Below are 16,511 nucleotides of genomic sequence, written 5' to 3' on the forward strand. Positions count from 1 at the left end.
TGTAATCATGTTCTTCATACTCTACATAACTTTACATAATGCTACTGATTCACTTGTGTAAACCTTGGTATAGCTAAGTGTGTAACAGGGCCCATCCAGCTCAGACTCCTACTCTAAGTTGGGATTTTGTTCCTTGCTGCAACCTATTTTCTGTAGCGAACAAAAGTCCATTATTTTGATCTGTGTCCACTGGTTTCCTAAGGGTTTGTGCAAGGGGTGAGATGCCCATTGGATACACTCCCCTGGGGCTTACAGATGAAAAGCATAATTTTTCATTGAAACTAGCTATTTTCCTGCATAATCCAAACCTCATTTTATTGCACTTTTCTGTATGCATTTATATATAGCTCTATAAGTGAACCAAGTTGTCATGTGAATCCTTGAGTATAGCCCTATGCAGCGGGAAATGGAAAACATGTTGTTATTTCTCTAGGCGAAAAGCATTGTAAAAACTAAATTAGCACCCTACACAAGGTGTGCCACCAGTCATTCAAGTGTCATAACACATACACTCCGTGTAATTGATTGAAAAAAATACAAACAAGTACAAATCTCCTAAAACACTATTAAAAGAAATATCCAGCAGCACTCAAACCTCTTATATATACAGTATGTTCATGTATTTGACAAAGTAATCTTATAAAGCCAAATACAAAATAAGCTGTCAGGAATAAATGCCAGTCCACTCAAAAATATTTAATGATATTTCCTTTAACTTGAAACATAAAATGGTATTTTTAATATTTTTTTTAATACATTTTCTTTAATGTAGGAAAATGCAAAAACATTTGACAAAAAGATAACATTATACGTTTTTAAAACCGGAAGTTGGGGAAATAGGTTAAAAAGAAGAAGACAAAAAAACAGGTAGTATCTTGAGGATACAGCCATAGGGTCCACAATTCATGGAGAGATGCTGACATTTTTTTGAATAAGGCAGTTAGTTTGGCCATATTGACAAAGTCAAGGAGGTTGGCAGGGGGTCCACGTGTAGCCAAATGTCCGTCAGAGTCCTCTTGGCAGTAAGAGCAGTTTAAGCTAGCAATATATTTTCATACTAAAAGAGAATATCAGATTGCTTAGAACGGAGGAAGACCTAGGGGAATGCTGTCCTAATTTATTAGGCAACGTATGCCCCAAAGGTCATAGTATCAAAAATGTCCCCAGAATACCAGAATGAAGTGTTATATTTAAGTAAAATATTATTTGCTTATATCAATAAAGGTGATATAGTTTTATCACCTAAGCCCTCTACAGCCTGTCTTTGAGTGTGTTCTGTCTGCCCTTTTGGTTTTGACAAAACTCGGAGGACTTTCCCCCTTCAGAAACAAAATTTGTCATGCTCACGATCTCTCACACTCTCACTCACGCTTTCTCAAGCTCTCTCTTAATGTCTTCCAACTATCTCCACTGATTGCTTCTGTGTCCCCGTCTCCTTTCCAGCAGCTCCGCTTCTTCTAGTGCCTCTCCTTGTTCTTCTGTCTCCTTACTTTGTACGCTTCTCCCCATGTCTTCTTTCTTTGTATGCTTCTCCGTGAACCTGGCCCTCCAGTGAACTTCCACAAAAGGGAAGAGCGACGGTGACAGCCTTTGTTCCTCCAATCAGGGGAGCGGGTGTGTTCTGCCATGTATATATATATATATATATATATATATATATATATATATATATATATATATATATAAATAACAAATAGCCCTGCACTCCTACCTAAACATAAATAAGGTGACTGTGACGGATCGTCCTGTGCCCCAGACTGGACACATCTGCCCGTCAGCTCCTTCCCTCTCCCAGTAAGGGGACACGCTGTGGCTTGTCACTAATGTCCCACCATCGGTCCATGTTGCCATTGCCAAAGACACCCCTTTCCTCGAATGCCTCCCACAACAGGCCAGGCCCGCCAACATCCATCCCTTCCGGAGAATGGGGCTTTCTGGATTTTCGCTGCGGGCCTCGGGCTTCCCAGTATATGGCTCGGTACTCCTCTTCGAGCCCAATCTCCTGTCGGACCAGCCTCTCTAGCTCTGCAACTTCACCTGGAGACGCAGGTCCCCCGAACAAGTAGAGCCTCCCATTCACCTGGTCCCTGATTCGCTGTTCTAGGGTGGGCAGATGTGTACCTTGGTGGGCGCTCCACTTTTCTAGGGCCGCTCTCCATCTCACGAGCCGGGCTCGGGTCCGTCTCTCAAACTCCCATACTGGAGTCTCCGATTCGAGGGTCTCAACTCCCCTCCAAGTCACCCCGCATCCCGGTGACTGTTCAATCCACTCCATCTGTGGATCTGTTTGTCTCTTCCTCGCCAGGGTATAACTTTGTTCTGCGGCTAGTTGCTTTGGTCCGCTCTGGTCTGGAAGGAGTATTTCCCACCGCTGCCACCAATGTGACGGATCGTCCTGTGCCCCACACTTGACACATCCGCCCGTCAGCTCCTTACCCCTCCCAGTAAGCGGACACGCTGTGGCTGTCCGAAGAAAGCAGTCACAGACCAGCACTTCCATCAATCATGAGACAGGACTTCATGCTTTGAGGTTAAAACAGAACTCTCTTTATTACAAACACACAGAATTTATATACAATCTCCATTCACTGTGCACCGAACCCAACCCCCAATCCTATCAACCACATCCCATCACCAATCCCATCAGCCACATCCCCTCACAAATCCCATCGGTATACAGAGGATGTATCAGGTGAGGGGATTAAGGGATACAATGGGTTCCCCCACCTGTGTTATCCCCCCTGTAGTGCGGGTGCCGTCTGGGCAGACAGGGCTGTGCTGGCTGATTAAGAGCCCCAGCCAGATTATAGGATCGTCTCTTTGAAGGCTGGAGCTGAAGCCACATTCAAACAGGGTACACATAAATATAATAATACTAATAACAGTGAAGATCAGACATGGTTCTTCACAGTGACAAATACTGGATTCTTAGTTCAAAAAACATGATGCCTGGTGCACTCACGGTCTTTAATAATGCTTCATTTTTATTTGCAAGACGCCAAGATGTCAACGTTTCAGTCCACCTCGTTGACTTTCCTCAGGATATATATATATATATATATATATATATATATATACAGGAAAAAACTGTACATGTCTTGCTGGTTATTTAAGAGATCTTATGGTGGTCAGGTATGAATAGGGCCACATCAAGTAAATATTTAGTAATGACTTTAAAACAATAACTAATTAAGTGTCTCATATGTGATTTAATGTTTATTAATAAACATGTAAATGTTTACCTCTGTAGAAATTGGGATATTTTAACAATGCTTGTAGTTTTTTGGTACACTAGGAAAACAAACTTCAGTGCTTCCCTGAAATTACAACATTCACTTCCTTAGAAAGTGGGCAAACACGTGCAAAAGAGGTGCAAAAGAGGTGCAAAAGAGGAGCAAAAGAAAACCACCTCCTTCAGCTGCAGAAAAATACCACATGGAGGTTTCAAGATCTTAGAACTTCACGCTTGAAATGATAAAAAGGCCACGTAGAGCTCGTTGTAATTTACAGTAAAACAGTGCCCTCTAGTGGTAATCACTCAAAATGCCACAATTTATATAATCATAATATTATACTTTTAACAGGATTTTGTTATTCTAAAAATTAAAACACATTTGGCTGGTGCTTCTTACTGGGATAAAATACATCCTTTGTTTTTGTAGCTTCTTAAAATGTAGTTACACTAAAAAATGTGAATTGTAATTTAAACCATTTTAATAAACTTCCCAAATGATTATAGAAGCAAACATGTGGAAGATAATCATTAAAGGAAATTACAGGTTTTGAATTGCCTTTCTCCATAATAAAACATTTAATAAATTTTCCCTTGAACTTACACATCCAAAATTGGATATATAAACACAATGATTTGTATAAACATTTAATTAAATGGAAATATTCTAAAAGAGCAAAGAAAAACAAAAAGTCATAAAAAAAAGAATGATAGATTTGGCAAAAACAAATTAAATGTAATAAGATAGTGGCATTATAAAAATGTTTTAGGGCAGGGAAATGGTTTTAAACAGAACCTAGGAATAAAAGAACAGCCAGTAATATGGTGAATAGTAAAGACTTATCAGAAAGTTGTACACTTCTAAAAATGAATATAAACTTTTTGACCTCTTACAGTCAAGCATATATAACCAAACTAATTTAACCTGTTTCCATTCAATTAATGTATTTCAATGTTATCGCTCTGCAATGTGTGTCTCTCTAAGCACGTGCAACATAATACTATGGGACACTTTCTGAAATCTAATGTCATTTGTTTTTTTTTGTCCTTGCTATTTTAAGATATGACCTTGAAGGACATTTAACAAACGCAACATTCCCAACTGGAGAAGTAAGCAGTTTTCACAGTGATATGGAAAGATATGCTCGGGTCAAATTAGACACTTCGAACAGAGAAAACGTTGTGACCACAACCAACATATCTGCAACTAGCACCGTATATGCATTAAAACAAGGTAATATAAGTATTTTCTAAATGGGAAACTAATTTATTGTTACTTGGTTAACATCTTGATCAGAATTATAATATGTGTAAATAATAAGAAAGCATTCATACAATGCTAACAAATTCAGTTAAGCTAAATACATTAAAGGTTACTTCAAGGTTAGAACTGACTGATATACCCTGTACAGCAGATTATTGGAGTAAGTGGAAGAACCTTAAATTCTTAACATTCCCAGAGCACCAATACTGTCACAAACCTGAATGGACAAAAAAAGAGAACTCAAAATTAGGAAACCCTGGCTTACAATAGTCCATTTAATCATCAGTGGGAACCCCATCTTAAATGAAGAGGCACAAAAAAAACTAGTCCCTATTAGCTAGAGATGGAAAAGGCCTTGCATTTCATAATCCATCAATGATAATGTGATCACCATCTTCAGCAGACGAGGTGATGATTAAAGGAGCTGCTCCACCATCTCTGATGGGTTTTACACTTTTGTAACCAGCATTAGATACATAATTTCTTGTGTTAAGGAATATCGAAAGGTTTCCTAGAAATATTTGTCAAATAACAGTTTGCCTCTTTCATCTATTGTGCTAGGAATCCGTAATTGTCATGCCGCTTAAAAGCAGGCACTGATAGGTTGTTGCCGTACAAAAGGTTTCTGCGTTGTTTCATTTGTGATCAACCCTTCTATACTATAGAGTGCAATGAAAGTTTTGCCGAAATGAGACAGCACCATTAATGTAGGAACAGTGTATTAACCATGAGAGAGTGAAAAATAGGGCAAGAAAGAATAACGAAAGATCATTTTACCCAAGGCTTTCCATGCCAGAGTCAGAAATTATAATTTTATTTATGTATGCATGTCATTATGGCTTTTATTTCTGATTGGTGAAGCTAGCGTACATTGACATGTATTCCTATTACAATTTCGCCTGTCATTCTGAATTCATTGTTTTTTTTTATTTTAACGCAAATGAGAAATTGGCTATTACACACCACTTTAACCGACGACCTTTTAATTTCCCATTATTACCATACAACATGTCAGTGTGTGTTAGAATACTTAAGAAAGTAACCTTGTGACACATAGAACTACATATAAATATGCAAGGATTAATTGACACAAAGCAGGTGTCATGTTCTTGGTTAAGAATCATACTGAAAGCATCTAAGACAGGGATATCAGATCAGCTGTGAACAATGAACAACCGTCACCTTTAATAGTGGATCAGACTAATTCTCAAAGAAAACATGAACAAAAAATGCATAAATACATTTGAATTGATGTTGAATAAATTATGTTTGCGTGTAAATGCGCGATTAAAAGGTTTAATTCTAATAATAGCAAAGTATCTATTATCTTCCTTAGAAAATACTCTAAATACATATCGAGTCAATCCTGATGGATCATTACGAGTCACGTTTGCGAGTGGCATGGAAATAACTCTCAATGCAGAACCTCACATCCTGGCAGGAGTGGTCAGCCCAACACTTGGGAAATGTAATATCTCATTACCAGGAGAGCACAGCCCAAACCTTATTGAATGGCGACAAAGAAAGGAGCAAAACAAAGGCAACATGTCTGCATTTGAGAGGCGTTTGAGGGTAATGTTTTGTTTGTCTTATGAGCATCTGATTTAAATGCATTTATGTTATATTTTTTTTCATTTGTAAATATCTATCTGTGTAATCATAGTATATGTTCAGAAGGAATTACAAATATTAAGTTTAAATGTTTTGTACATCATATAAAATTATGGTATGGAAAAAAATCTATTTTTTTCAGACGTGACAAAGGATGTCCCAAGACATTTGGCTAGCAATGGCAAGAGCAACATTGGACAAGAGTAAGGGTAGATAATAGGGAGGGAGAGGAAGGGTAGATAATAGGGAGGGAGTGAAAGGAAGGGTAGATAATAGGGAGGGAGGGAGATGAAGGGTAGATAATGGGGGGGCGGCAGAGGAAGAGTAGATAATGGGGGGGGCGTAATGTTAAACTTCGCCCCAGGCGGCATTATGTCTTGGGCCAGCCCTGGATAGGATACAGTAAGAACTTAAATGCCGCCTAAAGCCCATGTAGCCCATGTGGCTGTATGTGGAACTGTAAGTAAAACACACTTCAAATCAGAGCAGCCAAGGAGGCAATTGCCCTGGACCCACATGTGTGGCAGGCCAAGTGGCTCTGAATAACATTTTCATCCAACATTCACCGTGTATGTTCACTTTAACACTATTCTTTTGAGTTTGCAATCCTAATCAGCCCTCCTCTGAATGTTAATTGATATGTGATCAAAATAGAAAAAGGCTCCAGGCACCCAAGGGTTCCATCAGGCAGATTTATTGAAGGAGAAGGACAACAACGTTTCGACCTCACGATGAGGTCTTTATCAAGTTTATTAATTGATATGTGATAGCACAGAGAGAGCATTAGAATAAAAGTAAAACATATTAATTAATAATTAATGCATCTATTATATTGATTATTGTTTCAAATTATTTGATATCATTGGTACACGTAATGTTAAAAACTCTGAAGGTAAAGGAATACATGATCCTCCAGCAGTTTCAAAGTATTTAATTGAGTCTACGTGTGTTGTAAGACCACCAAAACACATTTTATTTAAGCTCTTTCCTACCAGATCAGCTGTGCAGTGTACTTACATCATTAACTAATAATGATAAAAAATTCAGCTACAGAGGAGTTGTGTATGGAAATTGATTTTGGGGGCAAAGTTATGAAAGTGGACATATCACCATAGCAACTAATGAAATGTCCTTGTTGATTAGACCTTTCTATTTGTTGCCATGGTGAAAAGACCACTTGTCCTGATTTGTACCAGAATCATTCTTTTTTTGTGCATAGCTTCCATTATCCTCATGATACCCCTTCAATATCTTTAGCTTTTCAATGGTAGATGAATATGTATGCGCTTGAAAAAAACAAATATTTGTCATGTAAAGCATTACCTGAAATTATTAATTCATTATTTGTACAATGGAGGAAAGATTATGGCTTAATTAACAAAATAATGTTTTACCCCCTTGGTTGGTAGTAGTTTCATTGAACCAAGTAGTCAACAAAATATAACTCTAATAGTAAAATAATTTCCTACAAACAGCAATTATATATAAATATAAAAATATTACTGTTTTTAGTGTTTTTATATGGCTGTTCAGCATTATAATTATAATTATATTTCATTTTTAAATAAATAAATTGTACCATTAATTGCATTGACCAAAATTGTTACTGACACACGTATAATATGATACAACATTTAGGAAACTTTTTCAATAACGGATAACATAAAATTGGTTGCTAGTGAGTATTTTAAACGTTGGATTAATTCAAATTCCACACACCATGCGCTAAACTGACAGTTTAGATAAATTCTCTTTCCTGGACATTTCAGTAAGAAATATGACTCACACCTAAGACCATAAATCAATGGCATCAAAACTTTTCTGTTTTTAATCTTTCTGGCATTTTTGGAATTAAATATTTGCATATGTTTGGAATATGTCATACAATTTCTATTCTTGCGTTTCGTAAAAGCTAAGACGTGTGCCTATGAACTGGCAGTATTTACTGCTTCATTACTGTATGAACCTTGCAAGAAATTGGTGGTTTCATCTATTTTACCATTGCACAAAACAACAATTATACAATTAACAATACGATTTAAAGCTATTATAACAATCACAGTGATCCATTTAGAATGACAGATATTGTCAGTGCTTTTTTGTAAAAAATGAGGTGCCAGTACTCATGTTTAAAAACAATTCCCATAAATACGCACACAAACTCCTTTACCCATACATATACACTAAGTATCCTTAGCCATAAACACTAATTTTCGCCTCCTGCTTTGCCTCAACTAAATTCCTTCCTCCACAGCCACAAAATTTACACATCCCCCAGGTCACCCCTCCACATCTAGCAAATTTCTATCCTTCCACAGCCCCTAAGTCACCACTACACAGACCCTTATTCCTTCCATGACCAGTTTTCCTTATGCACCCAGACACTCACACTAACATACCAGACACACGCTAATGTATCTGTGTGTATGTGTGTATGAAGAGAATAGATAAAAAGAAAGTTGGGAGAAATTAAACAGTTAAAAAGAAAGTGTGTAATGGCAAGGGTGAATGTGTGTGTGTATGTATCTGTGGTGGGTGGGTTTGGGAAAACATTCTGATTATGTTAGCGTATGCGGGGGTGCTGACATACCCAGGCAGGCACCCCCGCATACGCTAACATAATCAAAATGCTTTCCCAAACCCACCCACCACAGATACATATACACACACACACATTCACCCTTGCCATTACACACTTTCTCTTTAACTGTTTCATTTCTCCCAACTTTCTTTTTATCTATCCTCTTCATCATCTCTCCTCTTTCTCTTCATATCTTACCTCAAGTCCTGTGGTGGACTTTGTAGTGTCAGGGTGAAGTCTGAACAAAAAAGGATATATTGAGAGACTATTTAAACCACTGTGTATACTGTAAGACCATAATAATAATATGGTTTTTTCCTTCCATTCACTTAAGCACTGCTATTTACACATTTTCTTGATTTGAAGAATTGATTTTAACGTGTAAACCAAATTAAATCAGGACATTTTATTTTCTATTACATGCTATTATTAAATGAAAGAAAGATATTGTGCATATCCATAAAATAGATTTTGTTATAGATTTCCCTTTACTTTGAAGAAAAGGCCAACATTATTGATTTGTCTCCAGCTCCTGAAATAATTAGATTTTTTTTTTATTTTATGAACTGCAATATATGCAAAATCAGCCTAGCGGCATGATGCTAGCATGTGTACAGATATTATTTCCAATGAGTATTTCATTCAATATCACGTATTTTATCAGTGTACTTTCAGCGTTATACAGATCCTGAATTTCTGTATCTTTTCAGAGGTCAATGCTCATGATATCACTGATCAGACAGTTTATGATGTAGCTTATTATTTGCAGTATAAAAAAGAACAAGTGTCAAGGATGGATTTATTTCTCTGCTGTGGTTTGCGCCCAAGACCTATCATTTTATGATAAATGATATCTGCTGCTTATGCATATATGTGCCTGGATATTAACGCAAGCTGTTGAGATGTGAATTCCTTAAAACTAAAAGTCTCTGGGTGTAATTGGATCATAAATTGTAGCCGTTCTAGAAGCCTGAATAAATGAGTCATTTTTTTTACAACTTTTACAAACAAGCATCATGTAAATATATGTAACAAATCAATATGGATTGTTTAGTAGCAGAACGACGACTACAAAATAGGATTTTGTAGCATTTCCACTTAATTTTCAGTTACTGGGAAAAATGTTGAATTTTATATTTGACAGGAACTGTGCTATGTCTTTGAATACGATACATTCTGCTTTGTATGAGAAGATCTTTTCACAGAAAATAAAAAAACAGATCACAATGCTTTTACATTGGCTTATAATTTACCCATTACAAAGATCTGTCCACCCTGCTTATTCCAAAATGTTGGCTTTTTAAGTATTTCACAGCTGCCACTGCATTCGTTAAGGCAATTTTCACAGTGCAGTACACAATTTTAGTCCTAATCTTTTCCAAGTGAAATCCCTCTGAGGCATGGACAATATGTTGTCACAAGCTGCAAGTTTATGCCCGGATCGTTGCATTTGGAACTAGTGAGCATCAAGTGTCAAATCTTTGGATGACCTTGAGCAAATCACTTCATTTTCTTCAGGCCTCGTTGGGTTGTAACCTCTAAAAGTCCATGAGTCATTGTGCTTCCTAAATTGTATCATTCTTATGGTGAACAGAATGAATTATGCATCAAGACCCAAAAAATCATCTATGATAGTTTCCTAGTAAAATTCTCAAGAGCAATCAATAAGAAATATTCCAATGTTTTGCTAATAGTCTAGAAACTAATTAACCAAGCTTAAATTACAATGAAGAAACCATGCTTAGATACAATATGTATTAATAGTAGTAGGTCCATTAATTTCTCTTAACTACTGTACTTGTGGAGCACTGCAATCATTATCTTAAAACAGAATAGGATTACTATTGTCAAGTATTTTAAATTTTTCAATGTGTTAAATTAAATAATTTTTTAAACTGACTAAACTGCAGTGGCTATTTTCTTTTATTAAATGCCTATGTACAGAGCAATAAGCTGATTTCTTAAGACAATTGTGGTACACAATTGGTAGACCAACAGTGCTGTAGGAAGAAGTCAAAATGTTAATGAACCAAGTGCCACTGTCAGTCATGTTGTATATACTGGTTATCATGAACTCTTAGGGTCTCGCCGAATGTCTCTGGGTGAAGAACTGCCTCCATGGGTTTCTGATTCATTTTTCTGCTTTAACTAGCCCATTACCCCACCCAATTCTACTCCAAATCTGAACCCATTTAATGCTATCTTAGGTTCATCACATGATTAGGGCCACCCTCATGCATGGCTATCCCTGCCCTTACAAAGTCACTACCTCAGAAGAAAAAGAGCTTCAGGTAGCCTACCCAGAGAAGTTCTCAGGTATTGCTGTTAGGAACAGACTGGGAAATAAAATCAGCACTGGCACTTTAAGGCCAGCAGCCATCTAAATGATACATGGAGCCACACACTAAACTGTTATACAGTACGTTTTGTAGTAAAATACTGCATGGGCTACCTGAGGCATAATTTATCTTTCTGTAAGCATAGGGAAATGGCTGAAAGTCTGAAAAGGGACATTTAATAGACATCTGTACCATAAAGGCATATGTGTTCTGACTTCTGAAGAAGAGTCCTCTAAGGTTCTGAAGCAAATTTAACTCTACCTCTTTTTTTGTATCAGTCCAATAAGAGGTATCACCTTCAGCTGAAGACTAATAAACACAAAGGGCAGGATTCCTAAGGGCTACAAAAAGTCCCATTTAAACTTGGTGCCCAATCTTACACCATATCCTCTTACCCTCATTAATCACAGATCTACAGACATAGCAGATGGTCTCTATAGAGGAGTATTCCTAGCATAACTGTACAAGCTTGGAGATGGTGAACTTGGTAATCATACAACATGGCAATGTATGATTATTAAACAGACTCGACAAGGAATGGCAGCTGGGGGTGCTGTCGTAGGTTGGGCCTAGGGCAACACAAAAGGTAAATGCATCACCCTCAACAGCACATATATAATGAAGACATACAACTGTATTTAAGTTCTTCATGCTGTACACGTTTTGTTGTGTCTAAACTTTATGCTTAGTTGTATCAAAGCATTATATATAATGTATAATATATTAGCAAGATAATAGGAATATTATACTTTAAGGTAGAATGAACCCCCCAACTGTCTTTTAATGTGTGTCTTTGTTAAATGTTCCCATTTTAGGCTCATAACAGAAACCTGTTGTCCATTGATTTTGACCACATCACCAGAACTGGAAAGATCTATGATGACCACAGGAAATTTACTCTCAGAATTCTTTATGATAAAACCGGTCATCCTGTCCAGTGGTCACCAAGCAGCAAGTACCATGATGTTAATATAACTTATTCCCCTTCTGGTCTTGTTACCTACATTCAAAGAGGAACCTGGACAGAGAAAATAGAGTACGATCAGAATGGAAAGGTGGTTTCCAGAATCTGGGCCAATGGCAAAATCTGGAGCTATACATACTTGGAAAAAGTAAGTTTAGGAGTTGCCGACTTCAGTATTTTATAATAACTTTTTTTTTTTATGATTGAAAGAGATAAAGGTTTAAAATGCCTAAGTGGTGTATTGACTTGTTATTTAACTAAATAGCATTTTTACAGTGAATAATGGTATGTGTGGGAACTGTTATATATTATAAATGTCTTCAAAAGACAGAAGGCCTTTTTATTACACTTTATGCATAATGATATCACTGCGCACAATTATTTCACAAAATAATAATCATCAATCACGTTACAAGCAGCATAATAAGTATAAAAGCCAACACAATAAATTTCTTCTTCAGTATATCTATTGTGTTATGGAATAATGGGTCCTTCTTATTCATGACATACTCTGAATAATTATCACGAGTTCCTGGAATTTCAAGTGAAACAGAAATCACGTTGACACTTTGGTATCACAGTTGCTTTATTAATAGTCCTTGTATCTAAGTCCATATAAAAGCCTGTAAACAAGAGGAAATTGTTTGCCTTTATTATCTGGCAATCAGGTTGTATTAAAATAAACACATCACTTAAAATGAAAAATACAACAATACAACATTAAATGTATATATGCTGTGTTTGTAATGAGGTTCAAGATACTTTTTTAAAATGTAAATTTAATTGTCCGTGGTCCTTTCTTCCTGAGTCATTTCTCATTTGTGTTATTAAATATTAATTACTGGTGGACCATTCTGCAGAAAGGAGGTCTTCCATAAATAAAATGACTTAATTAGCTTCTCTGCCCTGAGTTTCAAGGCCTAGGAGTTATGATTCATTATTAAATGTTTCAGGAGTGAAATAATGATTAAATCTATAGGATTGGAAACTGAAACTTTAATATTTTTGAAAAATTAATATTTACACTTTTTTTTACTTTTCAGACTATAAGCCTCCTTTTGCATAGCCAGCGGCGCTATATTTTTGAATATGATCATTCGGACTATCTTGCTTCAGTAACAATGCCTAACATGGTGCGCCACAGTTTGCAAACAATGCTCTCGGTTGGGTATTACAGGAACATTTACAGCCCACCTGACAGTGCTGGCTCTTTCATTCAAGATTTCACTGGAGACGGGCGGCTTTTGCAAACTTTATACCTTGGGACAGGACGGAGAGTGCTTTATAAATACACCAAACAAACAAAGCTCTCTGAAATCATCTACGACACCACCCAGGTCACATTTACTTACGAGGAAACCTCTGGAGTCATTAAAACAATCCACCTAATGCATGAGGGATTTGTTTGCACTATCAGATATAGGCAGACAGGTATGTGTTATACACAAAAAATGAATAGACTGTTTCTATGTACTTGTTGCCTTGTTGCAAGCATCTAAAAATAAAGTTTTCTTGATTGTGTCAACAATGTAATATTTTTTCTCCCAATTAGGTCCCCTCATTGGACGGCAGATCTTTAGATTTAGTGAAGAAGGGCTTGTCAATGGCAGGTTTGACTACAGCTACAATAACTTTCGAGTTACCAGTATGCAAGCCATGATTAACGAGATACCTCTTCCTATAGACCTATATCGGTATGTAGATGTCTCTGGAAGGACTGAGCAGTTTGGAAAATTCAGCGTCATCAATTATGATTTAAACCAAGTCATCACAACCACAATGATGAAACACACAAAGATATTTAGCTCAAGTGGACAAGTCATTGAGGTGCAGTATGAAATACTTAAGGCTATTGCTTACTGGATGACTATCCAGTATGATAATATGGGTCGTATGGTAATTTGTGACATACGAGTAGGAGTTGATGCTAATATAACTAGATATTCTTACGAATATGATCCAGATGGCCAACTTCAAACAGTGTCTGTAAATGAGAAGACTCAATGGCGTTACAGTTATGACCTTAATGGAAATATTAACCTACTCAGCCATGGCAACAGTGCTCGTCTTACACCATTGAGGTATGATATTGGAGATCGTATTACCAGACTGGGAGAAATTCAGTATAAAATGGATGATGATGGATTCCTCAGACAAAGAGGCAATGACATATTCGAGTACAACTCAAATGGTCTTCTGAGCAAGGCTTATAACAAGGTTGCGGGTTGGAATGTACATTACCGTTATGATGGTTTAGGAAGACGTGTTGCGAGCAAGTCAAGTACAGGATCCCATCTACAATTCTTTTATGCAGATCTGGCAAATCCAATAAGAGTTACACATTTATACAATCACTCTAGTTCTGAGATAACATCACTTTATTATGACCTTCAGGGTCACCTAATTGCCATGGAACTAAGCAGTGGGGATGAATATTATGTTGCCTGTGACAATACAGGAACACCTCTGGCCGTTTTCAGCAGTCGTGGCCAAGTAATAAAGGAGATTCTATATACTCCATATGGCGATATCTATCAAGACACCAACCCAGATTTTGAGGTCATCATTGGGTTTTATGGAGGACTGTATGATTCCCTCACCAAACTTGTGCACCTTGGACAGAGAGATTATGATGTTGTAGCTGGACGATGGGCCACACCTAATCACCAAATTTGGAATAAACTAAACACAAGTCCCAGACCTTTTAATTTATATTCATTTGAAAACAACTATCCAGTTGGCAAAGCACTAGATGTGGCACAGTATATCACAGGTAAATACTTTTCTTTGATTTTAATGTTATTATTTTAAGACTTTATGCTGTAGAACATAATAAAGGGTTTTACATTACATTAAATTTTATTTATAGAACACCAATAGTGATAAGAGAGTGAGAGTCCTTTTCTTTTTCTAGATATTGGAAGCTGGCTGGAGCTATTCGGATTTCAGTTACACAATGTCCTCCCTGGATTTCCAAAACCAGAAACAAAGGACTTTGAGTCAACATATGAGTTGCAACAACTACAAACAAAAACACAGGAATGGGATCCTGGAAAGGTTGGTACATTGATTTTCTATGATGTATTTAGTGTGCATGGTGGGTCACACAATTATCTCAAAGGTAACCTGAATGCAGGAAAATGCCAGCATGATGAGTCCTGTACATTTGGTGACTGCCCAAACGTGTATCCGCATAATGCACAACATGCCCGCAGCTCATGAATCAGCTTCCAACTGAACTGGAAATATTTTTAATAAACAGTCTGGGTAAAATGCCTTCTATAATAGTTACATGCCTTTCTTTCATAAAAACAAATGGAGTGGATCCAACGTTTAGCTCTAGCACAAGACAGTGCAGGCATACAATGGGGTCATGTATGTAAAACTAAAATGTACTTAAAGCATGTATGTAAAGCTAAAATGTACTGTACAGCCTGTACAGCACTGCAATTGTCAGATCATTTCCACCACAAAACTACTTGTAAATAGCAGTAAGTTTTTAAATATCGTTAAGCTTATTGTTATTCCGTTAATATGCTTTTATTTCTTTTTTCAGACTATCCTTGGTATTCAGTGTGAACTAAAGAAGCAGCTTCGAAACTTCATTTCTTTAGATCAACTTCCGATGGCGCCAAAACAAAATGAGGGAAAGTGCCATGGAAATGTCAAATATCCCAGGTTTGCAGCAGTTCCATCTGTTTTTGGCAAAGGTATAAAATTTGCTATTAAAGACGGGATTGTGACAGCTGATGTCATTGGAGTCGCCAATGAAGACAGTCGACGCATCGCTGCTATTCTGAACAATGCACATTACCTAGAAAACCTACATTTTACTATAGAAGGAAGGGACACTCACTACTTCATTAAGTTGGGGTCTCTAGAGGAAGACTTGGCTGTCATTGGTAACACTGGCGGGGGACGTATTCTGGAGAATGGAGTAAACGTCACTGTGTCGCAGATGACTTCGTCAGTCAATGGAAGGACTAGAAGGTTTGCTGACATACAACTTCAGCATGGTACATTGTGTTTTAACGTACGTTATGGAACCACCACTGAAGAAGAAAAGAATCATGTCTTAGAATTAGCCAGACAGAGAGCTGTGGCTCAGGCTTGGACTAAGGAGCAGAAGCGGTTGCAGGAAGGAGAGGAAGGCATACGAGTGTGGACAGAGGGTGAGAAACAGCAGCTTTTAAGCACAGGAAAGGTACAAGGCTATGATGGATATTTTGTTCTTTCAGTAGAACCGTATCTAGAACTTTCCGATAACGCCAACAACATTCACTTTATGAGACAGAGTGAAATAGGCAGGAGGTAACAAACAAAACAAAACAACCTCTTTGCCTTTGCGTCACCAAAGACTGCCTGTTTTTAAACATAAAATGGTTTATTGTATTGATTTTCTAGATCAGATCTCTGTATATGTAAATATGAAGAAAACATATCCAACTGCCTTTAAATGTGACAAAAGATGGTATTTTAATATTGTTAGTTTTAATGATGTCACCCTTTCAGCACTTGAG

At 37.1% G+C, this 16,511-nt stretch overlaps 1 protein-coding gene across 5 annotated transcripts in view; it reads left to right on the top strand.

Moving 5' to 3' along the window:
• LOC149298130 (teneurin-1-like) overlaps positions 1-16,306 on the top strand; it is a 203,459-nt gene extending 187,153 nt beyond the window's left edge. For all 5 annotated transcript variants that reach the window (XM_089487772.1, XM_089487774.1, XM_089487773.1 and 2 more), the window contains 7 exons: positions 4,294-4,466; positions 5,833-6,068; positions 11,843-12,139; positions 13,035-13,422; positions 13,544-14,764; positions 14,906-15,048; positions 15,548-16,306. In XM_089487772.1, the coding sequence (XP_089343898.1) occupies positions 4,294-4,466; positions 5,833-6,068; positions 11,843-12,139; positions 13,035-13,422; positions 13,544-14,764; positions 14,906-15,048; positions 15,548-16,306 (3,217 nt within the window). The remainder of the gene's footprint in view (positions 1-4,293; positions 4,467-5,832; positions 6,069-11,842; positions 12,140-13,034; positions 13,423-13,543; positions 14,765-14,905; positions 15,049-15,547) is intronic.
• Positions 16,307-16,511: the final 205 nt, after the last annotated feature.

This window comes from Sceloporus occidentalis, unplaced genomic scaffold (assembly GCF_023333645.1).
Source record: "Sceloporus occidentalis isolate IW3139 unplaced genomic scaffold, rSceOcc1.0.p SCAF_34, whole genome shotgun sequence".
In the NCBI taxonomy this organism is placed as follows: Eukaryota; Metazoa; Chordata; class Lepidosauria; order Squamata; family Phrynosomatidae; genus Sceloporus; species Sceloporus occidentalis.